General features: G+C 38.9%; 1 protein-coding gene across 5 annotated transcripts in view; it reads right to left on the bottom strand.

Annotated features, from left to right (window-relative positions):
• The window catches only part of LOC129771144 (hexokinase type 2), a 96,159-nt gene that overhangs the window by 30,267 nt on the left and 48,777 nt on the right, over positions 1 to 17,115 (bottom strand). For 3 of the 5 annotated variants that reach the window (XM_055774546.1, XM_055774547.1, XM_055774543.1), the window contains 3 exons: positions 2,221 to 2,383; positions 1,972 to 2,156; positions 1,738 to 1,911 (listed from right to left, as the gene is read on the bottom strand). In XM_055774546.1, coding sequence (XP_055630521.1) covers positions 1,738 to 1,911; positions 1,972 to 2,156; positions 2,221 to 2,383 — 522 coding nt within the window. Of the gene's footprint in view, positions 1 to 1,312; positions 1,413 to 1,737; positions 1,912 to 1,971; positions 2,157 to 2,220; positions 2,384 to 15,929; positions 16,681 to 17,115 lie in introns of those variants that run through there. The other 2 variants (XM_055774544.1, XM_055774545.1) reach the window with 2 other exon arrangements.

Below are 17,115 nucleotides of genomic sequence, written 5' to 3'. Positions count from 1 at the left end.
ACTGAGATTAAAGTTTAAAACCTTCTTCTTCTTAAATGGCACTAACGTTCCTAGAGTTCGCCGTCTCAAGTATTACTTGCGTTATTTATCTATGTACTATTTAACTAAACAACTAACTACTGTGTAAATGTTACACACGTTGAGTGCAACGTTTTATAGCGATTGGATGGACATTTTTAAACGTATTAGGGCCATCGTTTCTTATCGTAGTAGAAGGTATTTCTGTTCGAAAGGGAATGCTTATGAGCATATATGCTTATATTATTCACCTTTTTTTATTTAGTGACTGACGCGACCTGAACGAAAACTCAGTATCAGTCACCGGTGACTGACTTGGCAGTCAATGGCAGTAAGAATGTGGCAGTAATAATGTGTAATGTGTCAAACTCCATTATTCACCTCTCATGTTTCCTAGATGATTTCTTAAGTTTTCGTGATTGTTACACATACAAAATGGTAACGGGTCAGGCGGGCCAATTAGAAGACCCCGTAGGCCGCAGGTTGAGTATGACGGTTTAGGATATTTAGATAAGATACTTAAATTTGAACCAAAAATTTGTGACATTAAAGGATCATGTCATGGTTTACATTTGAACGATAATATTTTGTATCCATAAATGTAGTGGATCTTAAAAGAAAGATATTACGATTAAATGCGACCAATTGCGATGTCACAGCATTCGCGGTCGCAATCAATTATTCCTTTTTTTACTGTAGCTCTAGCCGGTGCTTGCAACATTTCAGTCATCGTTTATCTCAATCAAGACTCCCCCCGCAAGCAGCAAGGGCAATTGTCACCGATCGTGTCAAGGTTTGATGGCGTTTAGTGTGCTTGCTTCCGTATCGAGTTGTTACGGAAGTTTCGATGATGTAACTTTTCATGCTCTAGTAATTAGGCATGCCCTTTGATGGAACGTGCTCGTGAAAGGACGATAACCCTACTTCGCGACGTTCAGTGATGAGTCAATAGTTTGTAACTAATCAATGTCTCATGAGCAAAGTGGAATGGGCTATGCAAATCCGCAATTTTGTCATACTAGAGGATGCTGTGGAAAATGAAGAGGAACAAAAATAACGTAAAATTCTTGTTTGGGGGTTGTAGAGAAAATCTCGCGTTGTAAAATGAAGTACAAGAAGAGTGTTGGATGTGGGAGGAAGGGGTCAATTTAGAATTTTTCTTCATTCCTCGTGTTCGCATCCAGTCGATTTTTATTGGTGTTTATTGTCTCGACAATCAGCGAGTTCGCCATCAATTGAAAGTCGACTGGATTGCGCGCTCCGTGGGCTCGCAGAAAATCTCAGAAAGTCTTACCAATTATCACTCCAATTCTACAGTTACGATTGTTATGCGCGCATGACATGAGCGTTCCTGTCGAGTCGTTTAAAATTGCCATCACAGTGATTTCAACATCCTGAATCGCGCAGAGCCATCAGCGCAGCAGGGATGATAGGTTGGGGTTAGTTATCGTGGTTTGAACAGTAAAGTTTGTTTTGTTTTCAATGATTTGCGCGAAATTGTTTACACACGACCACACATTAGGTTGTTTGGTTTTGTTTCGTTCGAATTGCCGCCAATTGATGATAGTAGCAAATGTGGAGGAGAGAAAATAAAACGTTGCTTATGATTACGTTGTACCAAATGAGAAAGCCCTATAAGTGTCAGCTATCCTGCATTTCTAAATCTAAATCGCCTATTACGAGTCGGTTGGTTGAACACCGGAACATGTTCGAACTTACCCCTCGTCTGCTGATGGCGTCTTTCAGAAGCTGGACGACGTCCTCGCCGACAACACCAGAACAATTAAAACCTTTGGTCCATCGGGCCAGAATACCTTTGGTCAGACCGAGCTGTGTAAGCGGGAATGAGAATGTGAAGCCCAGAGGTAGACGCTCTTCATACACAGAATGTTCCTGTTGGAGAAACACATCAAACCTTAGGCTTAGAAAAGGGAAACTTACCATAAATCATACCTTCATAAAGTTGGCTAAACATTCCGCAATGTGGTCAAACAGTTGCGTCCCACTACCCAGCATAATACTTTGTGGAATGGCATAGATTTTTGACAGCATCTCGAAGTCATGTTCGTCCTTGAGATGAATCAGCAACACTCGGAAGTTGGTACCACCGAGATCGAGGGCCAGGAATTTACCTTTCTCTGTTGGGAGAACACAGCAAAAGTCAGTGCATTTGTGTGCTATTGTCCGTGGGTATAATACTACCTTTGCCATTTGGGAGATCCTGCACGTAGGTAATGAAACACTTAACATCGGCGGTGGGTTGTGTTTCTTTCTGCAGGCCACGGTTGATCTCCTTTATCACCCGCCGCATAAGCTCCTCTACGTGCTTGTCTGTCAGTATAAGCTCCTGGCATTGCTCACGGATCTGGAAAATAGAAATGGGTAGAACATTTTTGTTAGAGAAACTTTTCTATTCGATTTGAAATTAACTTCATGTAAAGGAGAACTTGTAGGGTCCGTAACGTTAAATAACATTGTTTTACATACTATCCAAAATTATGAGCCGTTTTGAGTTCTGTTTATGTTTCTTCATTTGTAGGAGCCCTTACACACTGCGATCATTGGTTTGAACAATTGTTGTATGTCTTTTTGTTAGGTTAGGTAGCCATTGACATTCCCAATATTTTCGTTCACTTTGGAGGAAATTGTGATTTACACAATGTGGCACGAACACTTCAGGATACAGTCATGAGTCTGTCGAGAATAACAAACGCAGTGACAGACTATCGATTTCAAAAACCGAAGATGACATCAGTAAAGTGAACCCGAAACGTTGGAAAGTGATCCAATGCAGTAGGGTGTATGCCGAAAGACCTGAATTGATTGTCAAAAAACTACTCAACATTCATTGAACACATCATTTATAGGAGCGAGACGTGGATTTATGAGTATGCGTTTCAGACTATCGGATGAGCCTTGAGTAGCGGGACTGAATTCATGTCAAGTTTTTACGCCACACGCGCTAGAGAGAGATAAACAGGTTTTGCTCTCCTCTTCGTGGGCGTTGTGCGTGTTAAGTGTGTTTTCGTTTGTTCACGATGCAGGAACAGAGTTTTCTCCGAGAGCGCGTCTTCCGGGTGCTTGGACAGCATCCTCTCATTCTCTCAGACTGAACGTCAGCTTGGAATTGCACGCAGAAGAAAAAGTCCAAACACAGAAGAAAAAGTCCAAATTGCACTGGTGCTGTTGTACAAATGCGTGGAAAGATTGCTGCCCCTCTATAAAAAGCATCAACCATCCCCTCTATTCTGGCCGGATTTGGTATTTGCACATTACTCTAAGACAGTATTGTAGAGGCTCTCAGGCCAATATATCCAATTCGTCGAGAAAAACATCAATCCACCAAATTGTCCAGAACAATTGAACGTTACTGGGCCGGTCTACAAGAAGAAGGGAACAGTTTCCCAAAGCATGGAGGAATTCATGAAAAAAAGGGGACAACAGCTTCCAGGAAATGCACAACAGCTACTGTGCAAAATTTGATGAAAGGTCTTTCGTCGAAAGTGCGTTTGTGCTATAGAGCATAATATTTTGACTTATGTTAGCCACACTATTGTTTCACACTAAACTGATCTTCCAAACCAAAAACGGAAGTTGAAATAATAATCGCGTTTTATTTATTCGCAAATAGATGTTGCTGATAGCTAGAGACGAATGAACTGCAAAGTTTAAAGCCTCTTAAAAACAAAGAAGAAGAAGAAGATGTTGCTAAAGACTTTTCGATACAGTCCTTATATAGCCATTCCATGCCAAACCGATATAGCGGTTCTCAGATTTTTGTCAAAAGTGGTATTTTTTTTCTTTATCGCAAATTATTGAACCCGTATTTTTTTATTTTTTTGTTAGGGTCACCGAACGAGTGGTTCGAAATATCCATTTTTTCGCATTTTTGAAAAAAAATCATAGCTTTTGAACCACCGGACCAATTCAGGCATTCGACACATTAAATTTAAGCCTATTAGCTGGTCTTTTTTGGAAAAATACGACAGTTGCAGAAAATTTGAATTATGTTTTCGTTATTATTGTTTGTATTTGATTTTTATATGAAAGATTTGATATGAAAGCATGGTTTCGGGACCAAAGGCGCTATATTTTTTTATATTTTTTTCTGGAAAGTTGAGGATTTTTCACATAATATATGTCGAAACCAGGGAGGCGTTTTTTTTAAATATAAAAAAAATATTTTTTTCAAAACTGTATATAATCGAATCACATATAATCGAGTCTGTATATAATCGAGTCTGACCTGTATCAAATGAAAGGGATTGACTAGTAGAACACAGTTATTTAATGAAAATGCAAATCCAAAATGGCCGCCACCACAAAGTGGCGCCAAATATATTTTTTTTCAAAACCACATCAATATGGGTATCAAATGAAAGTGCTCGACTAGTAGAACATAGCAGATCATGAAAAATTCAAATCCAAGATGGCCACAGTCCGCAAATAACTGATTTCTTTTTAATGGTTTCATTCAGCTTGCCCTGTTTGTATGTATGTTTGAGTGTTTGTAGGATTGCCCCACAATCGAAATTTGACTCCGTTCCTGATCACTGATTGTTCTGAAATTTGGAACATACCTTTAATTATACTGCCATTATAAAACTGCTTGAAAATTCAATTTGGCCGCCCCTCAAAAATGGCTGAATGGCTTGACTTGGAGAATAGACTACATTATGAACAACATTTTCACATTTTCAAAGTCCAAAGGAATATTTTTTTGCATATTATTTTTCTGAAATGAATTATCTGTATTTTGATACTAAAGCTTGGTTTCGATATAACGTACAATTTTGAAAGTAAAATGTACGTTATATCGAAGTTACCCTGTATTGTTATCAAATAAAATGATTTGACTAATTTCTATTAGTCAAATCATTTTATTTGATAACAATACAGGGTAACTTGTGAGAGGGCTTACAGTAAATAATTCTGTAAGTAATATTTTTATTATTTACTGTATTCTTACAGTAAATAATTAAAATATTCCGAAGAAAGTTAGGTAAGAAACAAAAATTTAAAAAAGTTGAATGGTTTTATTGTAGAGATACCATTGTAGTATGCTAATGGTACAGATAATTTACTAAAAACTAGAAAATAAAATAAATAAAACAGCTTTTTTAATGTACTAAAAGCTCAAAAATAATTAGATAAGTAACAGTTAGTAGTTATCACATCCGTTCCTTCATTCATGTTTGTGTTGTTGATGATGTAGTGTATTCCAAGTCTCCAAGTCAAGCCATTCATCCATTTTTTAGCGACGGCCAAATTTAATTTTTCAAGATCATGGAATACGCAGTTTTATAATGGCAATAGAATTAAAGGTATGTTCCAAATTTCAGATCAATCAGTGATCAGGAACGGGGTCAAATTTCAATTAATGTGGGACAATCCTACGAACACTCAAACATACATACAAAGGGGGCAAGCTGAATGACACCATTGAAAAGTAATCAGTTATTTGGGAGCTGCAGCCATCTTGGATTTGTATTTTTCATGATCTACTGTGTTCTACTAGTCAAGCCCTTTCATTTGATACCCATATTGAAGGGGTTGGGAAAATATATGGCACCATCTTGTGGTGGCGTTCATCTTGGATTTGCATTTTTCATAAATTTGATTTCATAACTTTCATTTGATACCCATATTGATGGGGTTCTGAGAAAATATGTAATCCACCATTTTGTTGTGGCCGCCATCTTGGAATTGCATTTTCTATAAATAACTGTGTTCTACTAGTTAAGCTCTTTCATTTGATACCCATATTGATGGGGTTGTGAAAAATATATATGGCGCCATCTTGTGGTGGGGTCCATCTTGGATTTGCATTTTTCATAAATAACTGTATTCTACTAGTCAAACCCTTTCATTTGATACCCATTTTGAAGGGGTTCTGAAAAAATATGTAATCCGCCATCTTGTGGTGGCGGCCATTTTGGATTTTCAGTTTTCATAAATAACTGTATCCTACTAGTCAAGCCCTTTCATTTGATACCCATATTGGCTATTAAGTATGGAATTATTATACAAATTATTCCAAATTTCCGAAAATCAAAAATAAAACACTCCGGATAATCGGATAATCGTATCCCGGATAATCGAGTCCGAACAGTATCAATATAAAACTCTATATTTTGATATTGAACTATATTAAATGTTTCGCAACAAAACGCTAGAACGTTCGAGCCTATATTCAGGATCTGAAGGGCTCTGTTGTATCTATTTGGGAAAACGTCGTCGAGAACAATCTACCTTTCAGCAGAACGAGTAAGGAAACCAAACAATGGAAAAATACCAGAAAAATAATTTGGTGGTTTGGCCAGCTCGCTCTGTGATTTCAACCTAACGATGTCCGGTTAGTCGAATACTGAATCAAAAATTATTATTCGAACGCTTACTAAGCAAAAATTCAGATCGCAGTTTTTGATTAATTGTGCACTTAATTGAGCACATAAAATGATCAATAAACCTGGAAAATGCCGGAGGGCGCACGGAGAGTGAAAAAAGACAAATCGATGTATTTCACGAAGAAAATGATGGTATGACAATTCGTCAAATTTTGGGTAAAAGTTCTTACATAAAGAAGGCTAAAAAAGTTAAAGCTTCTAATCATACACCATCTCACATCGAAAGACGTCTGAATTTTGCCAAAGCTCACAGGTATATGGTACATGATATGTTATGATGGTATGAAAAAGAATGTTTTCAGAAGAATACATTTTGCTATACACAAAGTTCAATTTGTATAGTCCTGTTTCAACGGGTACTGGCGTGATTTACGGAAGGAGAAACAGTATTCTTCAAGCAGGAACTTAGGTGGAGCCTCGTACATGGTTTGGGCGGGATTCTGAGCAACCGAAAAACTCGGAATAGCTTCCACATTCTTCAAAATGAATAGCAAGAATTATATACATGTTCTGGAATCCTCTCTTCTACCGTTTTTGCGTAGATATCGTTACAAAAAGCTACCCAATGCCGCTATTCATATCAGCAAGGAAACTAAGCAATGGATTAAGGACTAAAAACTTGACTTATTGGCATGTGCGACTCGTTCTCCAGACTTGAATTCTGTATGTAATCTTCGGGAGACCCTATTACGCAGAATCTACGCTGAAGGAAAGCAGTACACCACAGTTGATAAACTTAAAGCCGCAATTCCGGAAACATGGGAAAACATCGAGAAATCCGTTTTACAGTCTGCCATTTTTTTTAAATTTTTCATTGATAATACTTATGAATTTTGAAATGGTCTCATGAAAATTGGATAGATGAAATTACCCTATTTAAGCCCAATAAATGAACAAACGACTCTTTTGAACGAAATTGACGTTAAATTTACATTATTTTAGTCATTCAACAATGTATGAAAATATCGAAATATATTCAAGGTGGTCTTATAGAAGTCGGACATAGTGTATGCGTATATTATATACATATGTTGATCGTTTAAATAATTGTAAAGCAAGATTATAGTTTTACTACCATTGGAGCGGTTGAATTACTTTACATCAAGCCTTCGTGGGAAACACTATTTTAGTAGCGGAATACTTCAACAAATAAAAGTTATACACTGCGCTTCACAACTACAGAACCACTATTTTTTTTTTCTGAGTTTCCAGAGATATATCAGAAGTCGATTGAATTGAAGTATATAGTATAGAGTACAATAACTATCTTCATTTATAAGTCTGGCCATTTCAACTTTAGTGTTGTGTTCAGGCGCGAAACATTCAAAAAACTATAATTCCAGTGTTTCATAACTATAGAACCAGATGAAAAAACACTCACTCCTTTACAAAATTAACGCCAATTTAACATGAATCACGATAAGTTTCAATCAGTTCAAATAACCCATTCGGGGTGGTTACGACCAAACTGCGTCATGTTGTAGTGGATATCTCGTTCTACGCAGAGGATACTGCTCGTTTAAGCTCTTCAAACCACTCATACTGCCGGTAAGCTGCATCTACTATTCGTCCGATCACTACTCAAAAGTTCCTGACAGGATTTTGATTCAGTAAACAAGCTGACCAGTGCAGAATCTGAAGCCCCTATTCTTTAAACCATGCCATGACCTTCCAGTTTTTATGAATTGGTGCCTAATTACCCAATTATCACATTGTTTTTGATGCAAAAACAGCCGTAAATGATTCTGAAGTACTTCGTTGCACTTCTGACTATTCATTCGTGTCGATGGTAAGCTATCTAAGCCAGGCCTTTTTGAAAAAATTCTCCCCAGATCATCAAACTGCCCACTGCAATGTTACGAGTTGAAAAATTAAATGACACATTCGGGAAATCCTTCCAGTATGAAAAAATTCTATTCAAGTTGAATTTTCTCAGTCAGAGAAGTGCTCCTGAAATAGAGAAACCCATGGGATCAGCTTCCACATTAGTTTTTGGTTCCGCAACTTTGGAGATGGGATTTTTATAGTTTGGGAAGAATTTTCTCAAAAAGGCCTGATTTAGATAGCTTGCCACCAACACGGATGAACAGTCAGAAGTGCAACGAAGTACTTCAGAATCATTTACGGCTGTTTTGCATCAAAAACAAGCAACTGAAAAATATCCGATAAGCTGATTAAAGATAAATTTGAAAAATCGGACATCACTACTTCAAACCACAGGAAAATCATCGGCGGGGTATCAGCTCGAAGTAACCACGTCGAGGGAATTCGCCGAATTTCGATTCGGAGGCATGGAAACATATCGGAAATCTGCTCTGAAAATTTTGATAAAAAGTATTTCATCAGAATTTTTCAATTAGTTAGCCAAAACGGTTAAGGTTTTTGAAAACAGAAAAAATGGTTGTGAAGTGTGAAGTAAAGAATGATTCTATAGAGCTGGATAGCGGAAGAAAGTAGATTCAAGTCTCAAGAGACATTGAACGATTCTCTCGAACTGAATTAACTGTTACTTGAAGTATTAAATAACGTATTGAAACATATTCTCTGCCTCATCTCTCTGATCATCAACTTATACAAGATAAGTAGGAGGAAGTGTATGTTAAAAAGAGAACTCGACCCATATGGTACTACATCGAATGAATTTAATACAGAAAGGGAAGAACAATAATCTTCGTTCTTTAGATTTTTCGTTCTTTCCATTTTTCATAGGTCATCCCGTTAATTAGATTATCAGATCCACCCGTCTGTCTTCTTCCGGCGAAGAATGTTTATTATAAGCAAACATTCCGATATTTTCGCGTTCAGCCGTTCAAGAGCTCTAAAGTAATGTATAGTATTTTTAGAACAAAGACGTGCTAATTTTACTAACGTCCATAATACGCTTGGCAGCTGTTCGGTTCGTTGAAGACAATAACAACAAATTGGGAAAAAGTTTGCTCCACCACACAGATGAGTTCGTTTCAACCTAGGGTTATCAGGGTTCGATAATGGTTCCTTCTCACAGGAAACAACATTGTTAATATTTGCATGTTGGACATTTAAATGTTTGCTGCCAGCACACTGTTTGTAAACAGAGAGTCATCCGTTGTTCCCCGCGCTAATCGATGTCACGTTGTCGGGTTTGATATTTTCAGACAATTGTAATCGATCGCGGTCGCGGTCGAGACAATTTTGACAGGCAGTAGCAGCTCTCTCAGACATTATCACACGTGTTTTATTTTAAAAACAGTTTGCGCACGAGAGCTTTCGGCTTCGTTCCTCTTATTCATTTCTCAGATCGGGCTGATAACGGTTATCGGCAGTTGTTTTACTTTTGAATAGGCCTGCGCATCACCTCGAAGAAGCGTCAGAAGGTTACGACGTAGAGTGAATTAATCTGATTATTCGTTCGTTCGACTGTTTGGGTTTCAGAATTATTTTGACAGAGTGGCACCCTACAGACGCCTATTCCCGATTAGCTTCCCTCCTGATCGCCCATTTTGACTGGATGAGATAACCTAAATGAACTAATGATCCGAGGCTGATTGGTTAGTCCCTTCGTTTGTTGTATTGACTCCGGAGATTTTATGTTCTCCGCACGTGTGGCGTTCTGCTGTGACTAATGGACTCAAATAGTGCGAGACAAAATCCACACCGATCTTTCCCCGTTGACATTGATCTTGAATTTGTGGTTTGGCGAAGTGCAGTGCACACCATTGAGGTGAGTCGTGATCATGTTCCGCTCACCACAACGTTACCGTATGTATCGGAGGAGGCCCCACAATGCATCATGCTGCAATTTTGCTATAATTAATCTTCTCGCCGTCGGTTTGTTGGCGTCTGTCTACTACCACACCTTACCCTCTAAGATGCCGAGGAACCCCAATGAGCCGAGTCGGAGTAAGGAGGGACAATCGAAGAAACATTCACGAACTTGCGAATCACGTTGGAGATCGAGGATTGCAATGCACGTGACAAAACACACACACCTTTTTCTTTTTTTGTTTAGCACCGACCGCGCGTCATCCCTCGCGGAGATTTTTGAAGGACTCGCGAGTTGAATGGCTTCGACGGGTCGGCTCATGGGCGCCACCCACTACTCTATGAACGCGGCGTTTTTCAATACGGTTTACCGATTGTTTACGTTTTTGCGGTCTATATAAAGCTGAACCAAGTGTGATTGCCTTCTTTGTTGAACATTAAATGCATTCATATTCTATATCGTAACAATTGTGTATTTTTATGAACCCATGTTTTTCGAAATATACTAATAGATACTTAATCCAAAGCCGAGCCTGGCTGGCGATTGTCACGATGACGCTCGAGTTGCGTCTATTTTTGGTCCCCACCGAAGAAGAAGCGTAAACGTCGGCGGAAGAAGTCTTATAACAGCTTCTTTTAATTATGCTTCGTTGTAATTATCTGGTGATGAAATCGGGGCGGCGACAGTAGATTGTTGTAAACACTTATCCATCGATTGGACAACGAAAGTGGTCAGAAAATAAGAAATAATTGTATATGCAATCGATAAATAAAAGCATTCGTTTGTGGATATTGTGCTAATGGATTCTTGAATGTGGGATATAGTCCTCGAAACTATGGCATGAGATACGGTCGATCGAAAGCATAGCTTTAGTATCGCGTAATTAGGATTTCCGCGGGTTACGTATATTCGATTTTCGATTTTCATTTTTTTTTTTATGTTGGTACTCATGTCTCTCATTTTCGAATGTTCAGTTATTTTTTGACAGCTGCTTTGTTTGCAATTATTTTGATTCATCTGTTTATTATTTTTTTTTCTCTATATTATAGTGACTTTCAACACATTTCGGTTGGTTCGTCACTTTTACTTCCATTTTTGGAAGGATGTCGGGAGTGAGAATTGAACTCGTGATCTCTGCGTGAGAGGTATGGATGTTACCTCTACGCCAGATCGTCTCCACTCTGTTTATTTTTATCTAATCCAATTTTATCTATTTGCGGATACAATGTCGTAGACAGAGTTCAACAGCTCCTTAGCTGTTTTTGGGCATAATTGAGTAATTTTAGTAATAATTTCGCAGCGACTCGTCTTATACCCAAACCATTGGTGAAAATCGAACGGCACGAGCCAATCGATATGTTTAGATCCACAACAACTTCTCAAACAGTGATTCGATGATTTGTCAATACTATTTTCTTCACTTCATCAATGTTTCAGTCTATTGTTGGCGTAGTCTGGCGTCCGGCACGCTCTTTGACGTTCATATCTTGTTTTCCACACAAACTTTTTGATACATACTTTTCGATCCATTTTTCGGAACAGACAAAAAACGAAGACGAACCAAAACACGTACAAACAAAGCAGCTGATAAAAATTAATCGATTAACGAATTGATTGTTTGAATGCCTGAACTTTTAAGTGAGAGACGTCAAAATAACACCATAAAAAATCGAATATACGTAACCCGTGGAAATTCGAAAGTCGTGAAACTTTTTGTACATATCTGGTATGTGGAGATTATGAAAAATGTACGATTTTGTATTATGAATAATAGTCTGGAGTTATCAAATTGGTTTTGGTGTAGACGAATTCGATAAGAACAAACCAAACAATCGTAGATAGGTTCTAAACTACAAGTGCGGAGATTCTGGACAACTTCAATACAAAGCGTTGCACCAGACATGGTAAGTATCCCAAGGAAGCCCACAGAAATATCTGTTATCTTGGATGCTATTGCTGGAAATAGAACACTGAACTCAACACTACTCGAGAAACCCTGCCAGTCAGCTTATGCGCATAGCACAATTTCAACATTTCTGAAGAGTGCCACCAATTCAGAAAACAGGTCAGGCTTTCGTGAAACAATTATAACGTCAAAACTCAATACAGAGAGGTTTGCTCATTACAAAGGAAGACTCGAAGATATCGCAAACAGCGGTGTAATTTAGTTTGGTAGAAGTACCGTTCTGATTTCCATACCGCCTGGTAGAAAGTGCTTCTGTATTTTACATTACATGCACACATTTTTGTTGTTTTTATGTGTTATCAAAGGTAGATTGAAGTGGTTAAGAAATGTGGAAAAATGGTGGGTTGTACCTGTAGCCAATCGACAGGTCCATTTCTCGAAATAACACGTTCACCAAACTTACTTTTCAATAAATCATTATAACGTGCGCTGTTAGGCACCGTCTTGTTGAAACCACATATCATTGATGTTAATATCTTCCAATTCTGGCCAAAATAGTCTTCCAACATGCCACGATAGTGTTCTCCATTGACGGTCGTTCTCATCGACGAAGAAGTACGGCCCAATCACTCATCCGGCATGAAAACCACACCAAACAGTATTATTTTGTGGATACAATGTTGTTTCTCGAAGCACATGTGAAGCACATCTGACCAATAACGCATATTTTGCATGTTGACAAAGCCATTTAGCCAGAAATGCGCACTGAAGATGATTTTGTGATGAAAATCATTATTGATTACATTATAAGAAAACTTCAGGATTCGCCAGAGCCAAATCGAAGAAATTTCGGCGTTTCATATGGACAAGTGGCTTTAGTTCTTGAGTCAACTTGATCTTGTAGGGAAGTTGCACAAGATTTTTTCGCAAAATACGCCACAATGAGGTCTGGGAGATGCCCAATACTTGAGAACAGAATTGTGGGTACAGAGGACAGAAACAAGATCAAGATCAATTTGTGCAAGAGTGAATTGTAAGGGTGAGAAATTCGGTATCTAGGGCACAAGGTATCAAAGAAGGGTCTCAGTACGTCAGACGAGAAAGTTAAAGCAATCGTGAAAACTCCGCGTCCTAGGGACATCCCTAGGCCACAACCTGTTGTATCCTGTTGGCACATCTCTAAGCCACAAGAGTTGTATAATCCTGAGTTACCCATAGTGATCACTTTGTGATGCGAGCAATAGTGTGCTATAGAATAGGTGAGATAAAGAAGCCTGTGTTCTAGGTGTCTAGTACTTTTTCAGGGTCGGAAAACAATTATCCGAATCTTAATCGAGAAGCTCTCGCGGCATTACCCTTTATTCTGCGCGGCGAATGACGTGAGATAGCAAATTTTCTCTCTTTATTGTGGAATCCACCTAACTTTTCAGCTCCTATTTCATACCCGAGTCGATAACATATGAGGGCACGACTTCAAATCTCACCTAAGTGACAATCTATAGTCACGTAATGCGCCTGCAGGGATACCGTGACTTGAGTCATCTTATGTCACTCGCCGCGCGGAATCAAGGGGATTGTTTGGTTCAACATGTTTTTTTAAATACATTTACCGGAAAAGTTGTACAGTTGTTGGCGAGTATTTTCGATTTCGAGAAAGTTGACTGTCACTAGGTGGCAGAAGTATGTCCACGAGTCGTCGACTTTTTATTCCAGCATCGCTTATCAACCGGGTTTGAAAGTTTCGAACGCCGATGTCTTGAGTAGATTGCCGATTCATAGTGAGACAACGATAGAAAATGTAACTGATCATCGTTGATAGAGTGAAAAAAGGGATAAATCGAGAGAAGTCTTCTGAACGGCTAAAAGCTCTTCGTCACTTCGACGAGACTTTTGGATTTTTTTCTCTCAGCAGGGAAGACGTAAAAGATTATTTTCCGGTTAATTCACTTCTCACACAAATCATTTGAATTATCAATAATCATTTGAAAAATTCGAACAAATGATAATAAAACAATATTTCAATGGACAGCCATTGCACTATGGTCCAGGAGGTGCATTTAAGTGGAAATTAGCATCTAGAGCTCGACAGTGATTCTCTAGACAAAAACTGTCTTCGACAAAGTTGTTACATATAATAGAGCGCTCATTTTTATGTTATCAAAAATAGGGTGACCAAAATTTCCGATGAAATAAAAAATCTAACTTTCTTATCTTTATAGATAGAGGTAAACATAGTTCGACAATATTGTAGCTCTGGTTATTTTAAGTAACTTTGTGGAACAATATTTCTTTCTATCTCTTCAAATAACCGATATAACGCTTTTTCTCTAGGTTGAGTTAGGGTTACCATGAAAAAAAAGGTTTTTTGGCTCTAACTTTTATATGTAAAATTCTACATCAAAACTGTCTTTGAATGATCTTTAGAGCTTTCCAATCCACGCATTTTACGGTGCATAACTTGTATGTATCTTAATGCTACTCAAAGTTATTGATGATCCCCGAAAACACGACCTTTTCATTTGCTAGTCGTTCTTTTTGGGGCAAACATAATAAAAAATTATTGATGGCATTTTAAAGAGCACATTTAATTCTACATAAGGTGTAACTTCCAAAAGAGTGTTATTTTTTGTATTTGAGTAAATAAAATTTGAAATTAAGAGTTTTTGCATATAAATGAACAAGTTGCAATTTTAAATGCATATAGTAAGCGTAAACTTTAAAGCAGCATCACTTCAGTTCAGTCTTATAGCCACTCAACGTGGAGGTTCCGCCAATCCTCATACGTCTTTTCTAAATAGTGTAAATTACGAGCCACCTGTTAACTCCACCATCTTGAAAGAAACTAAAACTCAAAATGCCTGAAGTTTTATTTCGTGTTGTTTTGGTTGCTTTGTTACTTCGGACTTTTCGAACGTCGGAGGAAACTGGCATCGTAACAGTCGAGTACTTACAATTCCGAAATTGTACATTGGACATTTTGTGATTTGAAGATGAAGAGGATAGATACGATTGAACGATTGTTCTTGTAGTACATTCAATGATTGAAAACTAATAGTGTGCAACTATAAACAAGATTTGTTCACATTTGTTACATTGGACCTTTCCAAAAATTATGCGAGATTTCTTGTTTAGGGGTTCTGACATTCGACAATTTCGCGACGCATATGACCATTCATCATTTACCGACGACAATCGGCTAAATTGTGACCTGCCACACATCAGTGCACGAACAGTTTTAATTGTTGGCTACACTATACAATGACTGGCGGAATCCGCTGATTACTGTCACCGTAACTGATTGTTTCACACCATCCGGTCACATGCATTTCAGTGTTGCCACTGATCGGTCGTAAGCTGCGGGCGGCAACAAGCATGGAAACTGCGAACCAAGTGCCCGCAATGCACAGCGCGACGTTCCAAAGTGTGCGCTAGAGTTTGACAGATAAACAAAACCGAACGCATCACGCGCTATCGTCAAACCCTAATGACGCTCTTCGACTGCCACATGAGATTATAATGCGCGTGCTGTTGTTTGTTGTTGTTGTTGTTGTTGTTGTCGAGTAACAGCCACATCGTGTATTCAGGGAAAACTCGTACCTTCCCGACGACAGCAGCAGAAGAGTTTCGCTCTCTTGCTCTTGCTCTGTGAACCAAGTCCAAGGAGGACTGAAGGTCATGATGGGGATTTATTCTTGGTAAGGGAACTAGATTCCTCTTTGGTGAATGTCAGTCGATTGTTACAATGTCGATAGTGACCGATCACTGAAAGTCAGAATCCTAACATTGTCGGGTCGATGTTACGAATACATCTGATTGATTAAAAACGTGTACACTGTGATGATATCCTGTGCTTTACCTTACTGGTGTTGTCTTTGATGATACCCATAGCTGATGTATATTCAACTAAATCTTATAATTTTTCCCCGATTGTATCACTATACTTCACTTATTTCACAAACTATTGTTACTAAAAACTTTTCGAAACTCCGTTTGCAATCACTAAACCAATAAGAAAAAAAAATGCGCAACTGTTTCACAATCCCACACACGCGGAGGTCGTTTACTATAAAATCTGCACGAAACCGCTAAATCTAGTTTGTACCAGGAATTCTAGTAACGCGATCTTGCCTTTGCAAGGATTAAACTGGAAATGCACCTCTCGACCCACTGGCAAGCTTGTTTTCCCCTTCTTCACGATCCCGCTTTTGCTATGTTCAGAAACCGCTCTCTCTATCAACACTGAACCTCGAGCACACACAGACTGGTCGCGATTGGTGAACTGCTGCTTCTAGTACTTGATGGCGGCAGCTAAACAGGCCTTTCTCCTTCACCCGAAAGTCCGAAACTGAGTGCGTTGAAATATTCCGATTCTCGCGTGTACTATTTTCTCCGTTTCTCGGACAAATCCTCATAGGAAATCTACCGCCCCGCACTACACAATCTTCCTGCGGTAATCTTTGGCTTTGTGTTAGTGGCTGTTTTTCCGCGCTGTCTCCCTAAACACAACCTCTTAACAGCTACAAGTTCAAGTCGGTTCGAATGAATGATCGTTGTGCAAGGATCGGGAACTTTACTTTTATACGTCTATACGGTTCACACACCAGAAAACGCAACACGTAAACGGGAACGGTTTTCTGCTTCGTCTGTTTCGATGACAGTCGATGAAATTCGATCGCCGAGCGCGCGCGATATGGCGAGACGGACACAGATGTGATTGCTGTCAAATCGGCGGAGTGGGGGAGAACGTGGTTTTCACCACTTGCACACCATCACCACTACGCGGCGGAACCGTGTGTTCAAGTGATGGTGGTACCGTTGCTCAACATCAAACCGCGCGGTGGCCGTGATTTGTTCGGTTGCGTCGTGCGTGTCTCGAGAAAACGTGCTTTGTCAATGATAATGGTGACATACTGGAGCATAACAACACAACTTTTGTTTATATTTATTTTATATTTTATGACGCGCAATGAATATCCTTGATAAGGACACGCAAACGGTCAACGCGATCCACCCAACGCAGCAGGTTGGTCGGTTGATTAGGT

Source organism: Toxorhynchites rutilus, chromosome 2 (genome assembly GCF_029784135.1).
Source record: "Toxorhynchites rutilus septentrionalis strain SRP chromosome 2, ASM2978413v1, whole genome shotgun sequence".
Taxonomy (NCBI): domain Eukaryota; kingdom Metazoa; phylum Arthropoda; class Insecta; order Diptera; family Culicidae; genus Toxorhynchites; species Toxorhynchites rutilus.
This window is presented reverse-complemented; position numbering and strand designations above follow the sequence as displayed.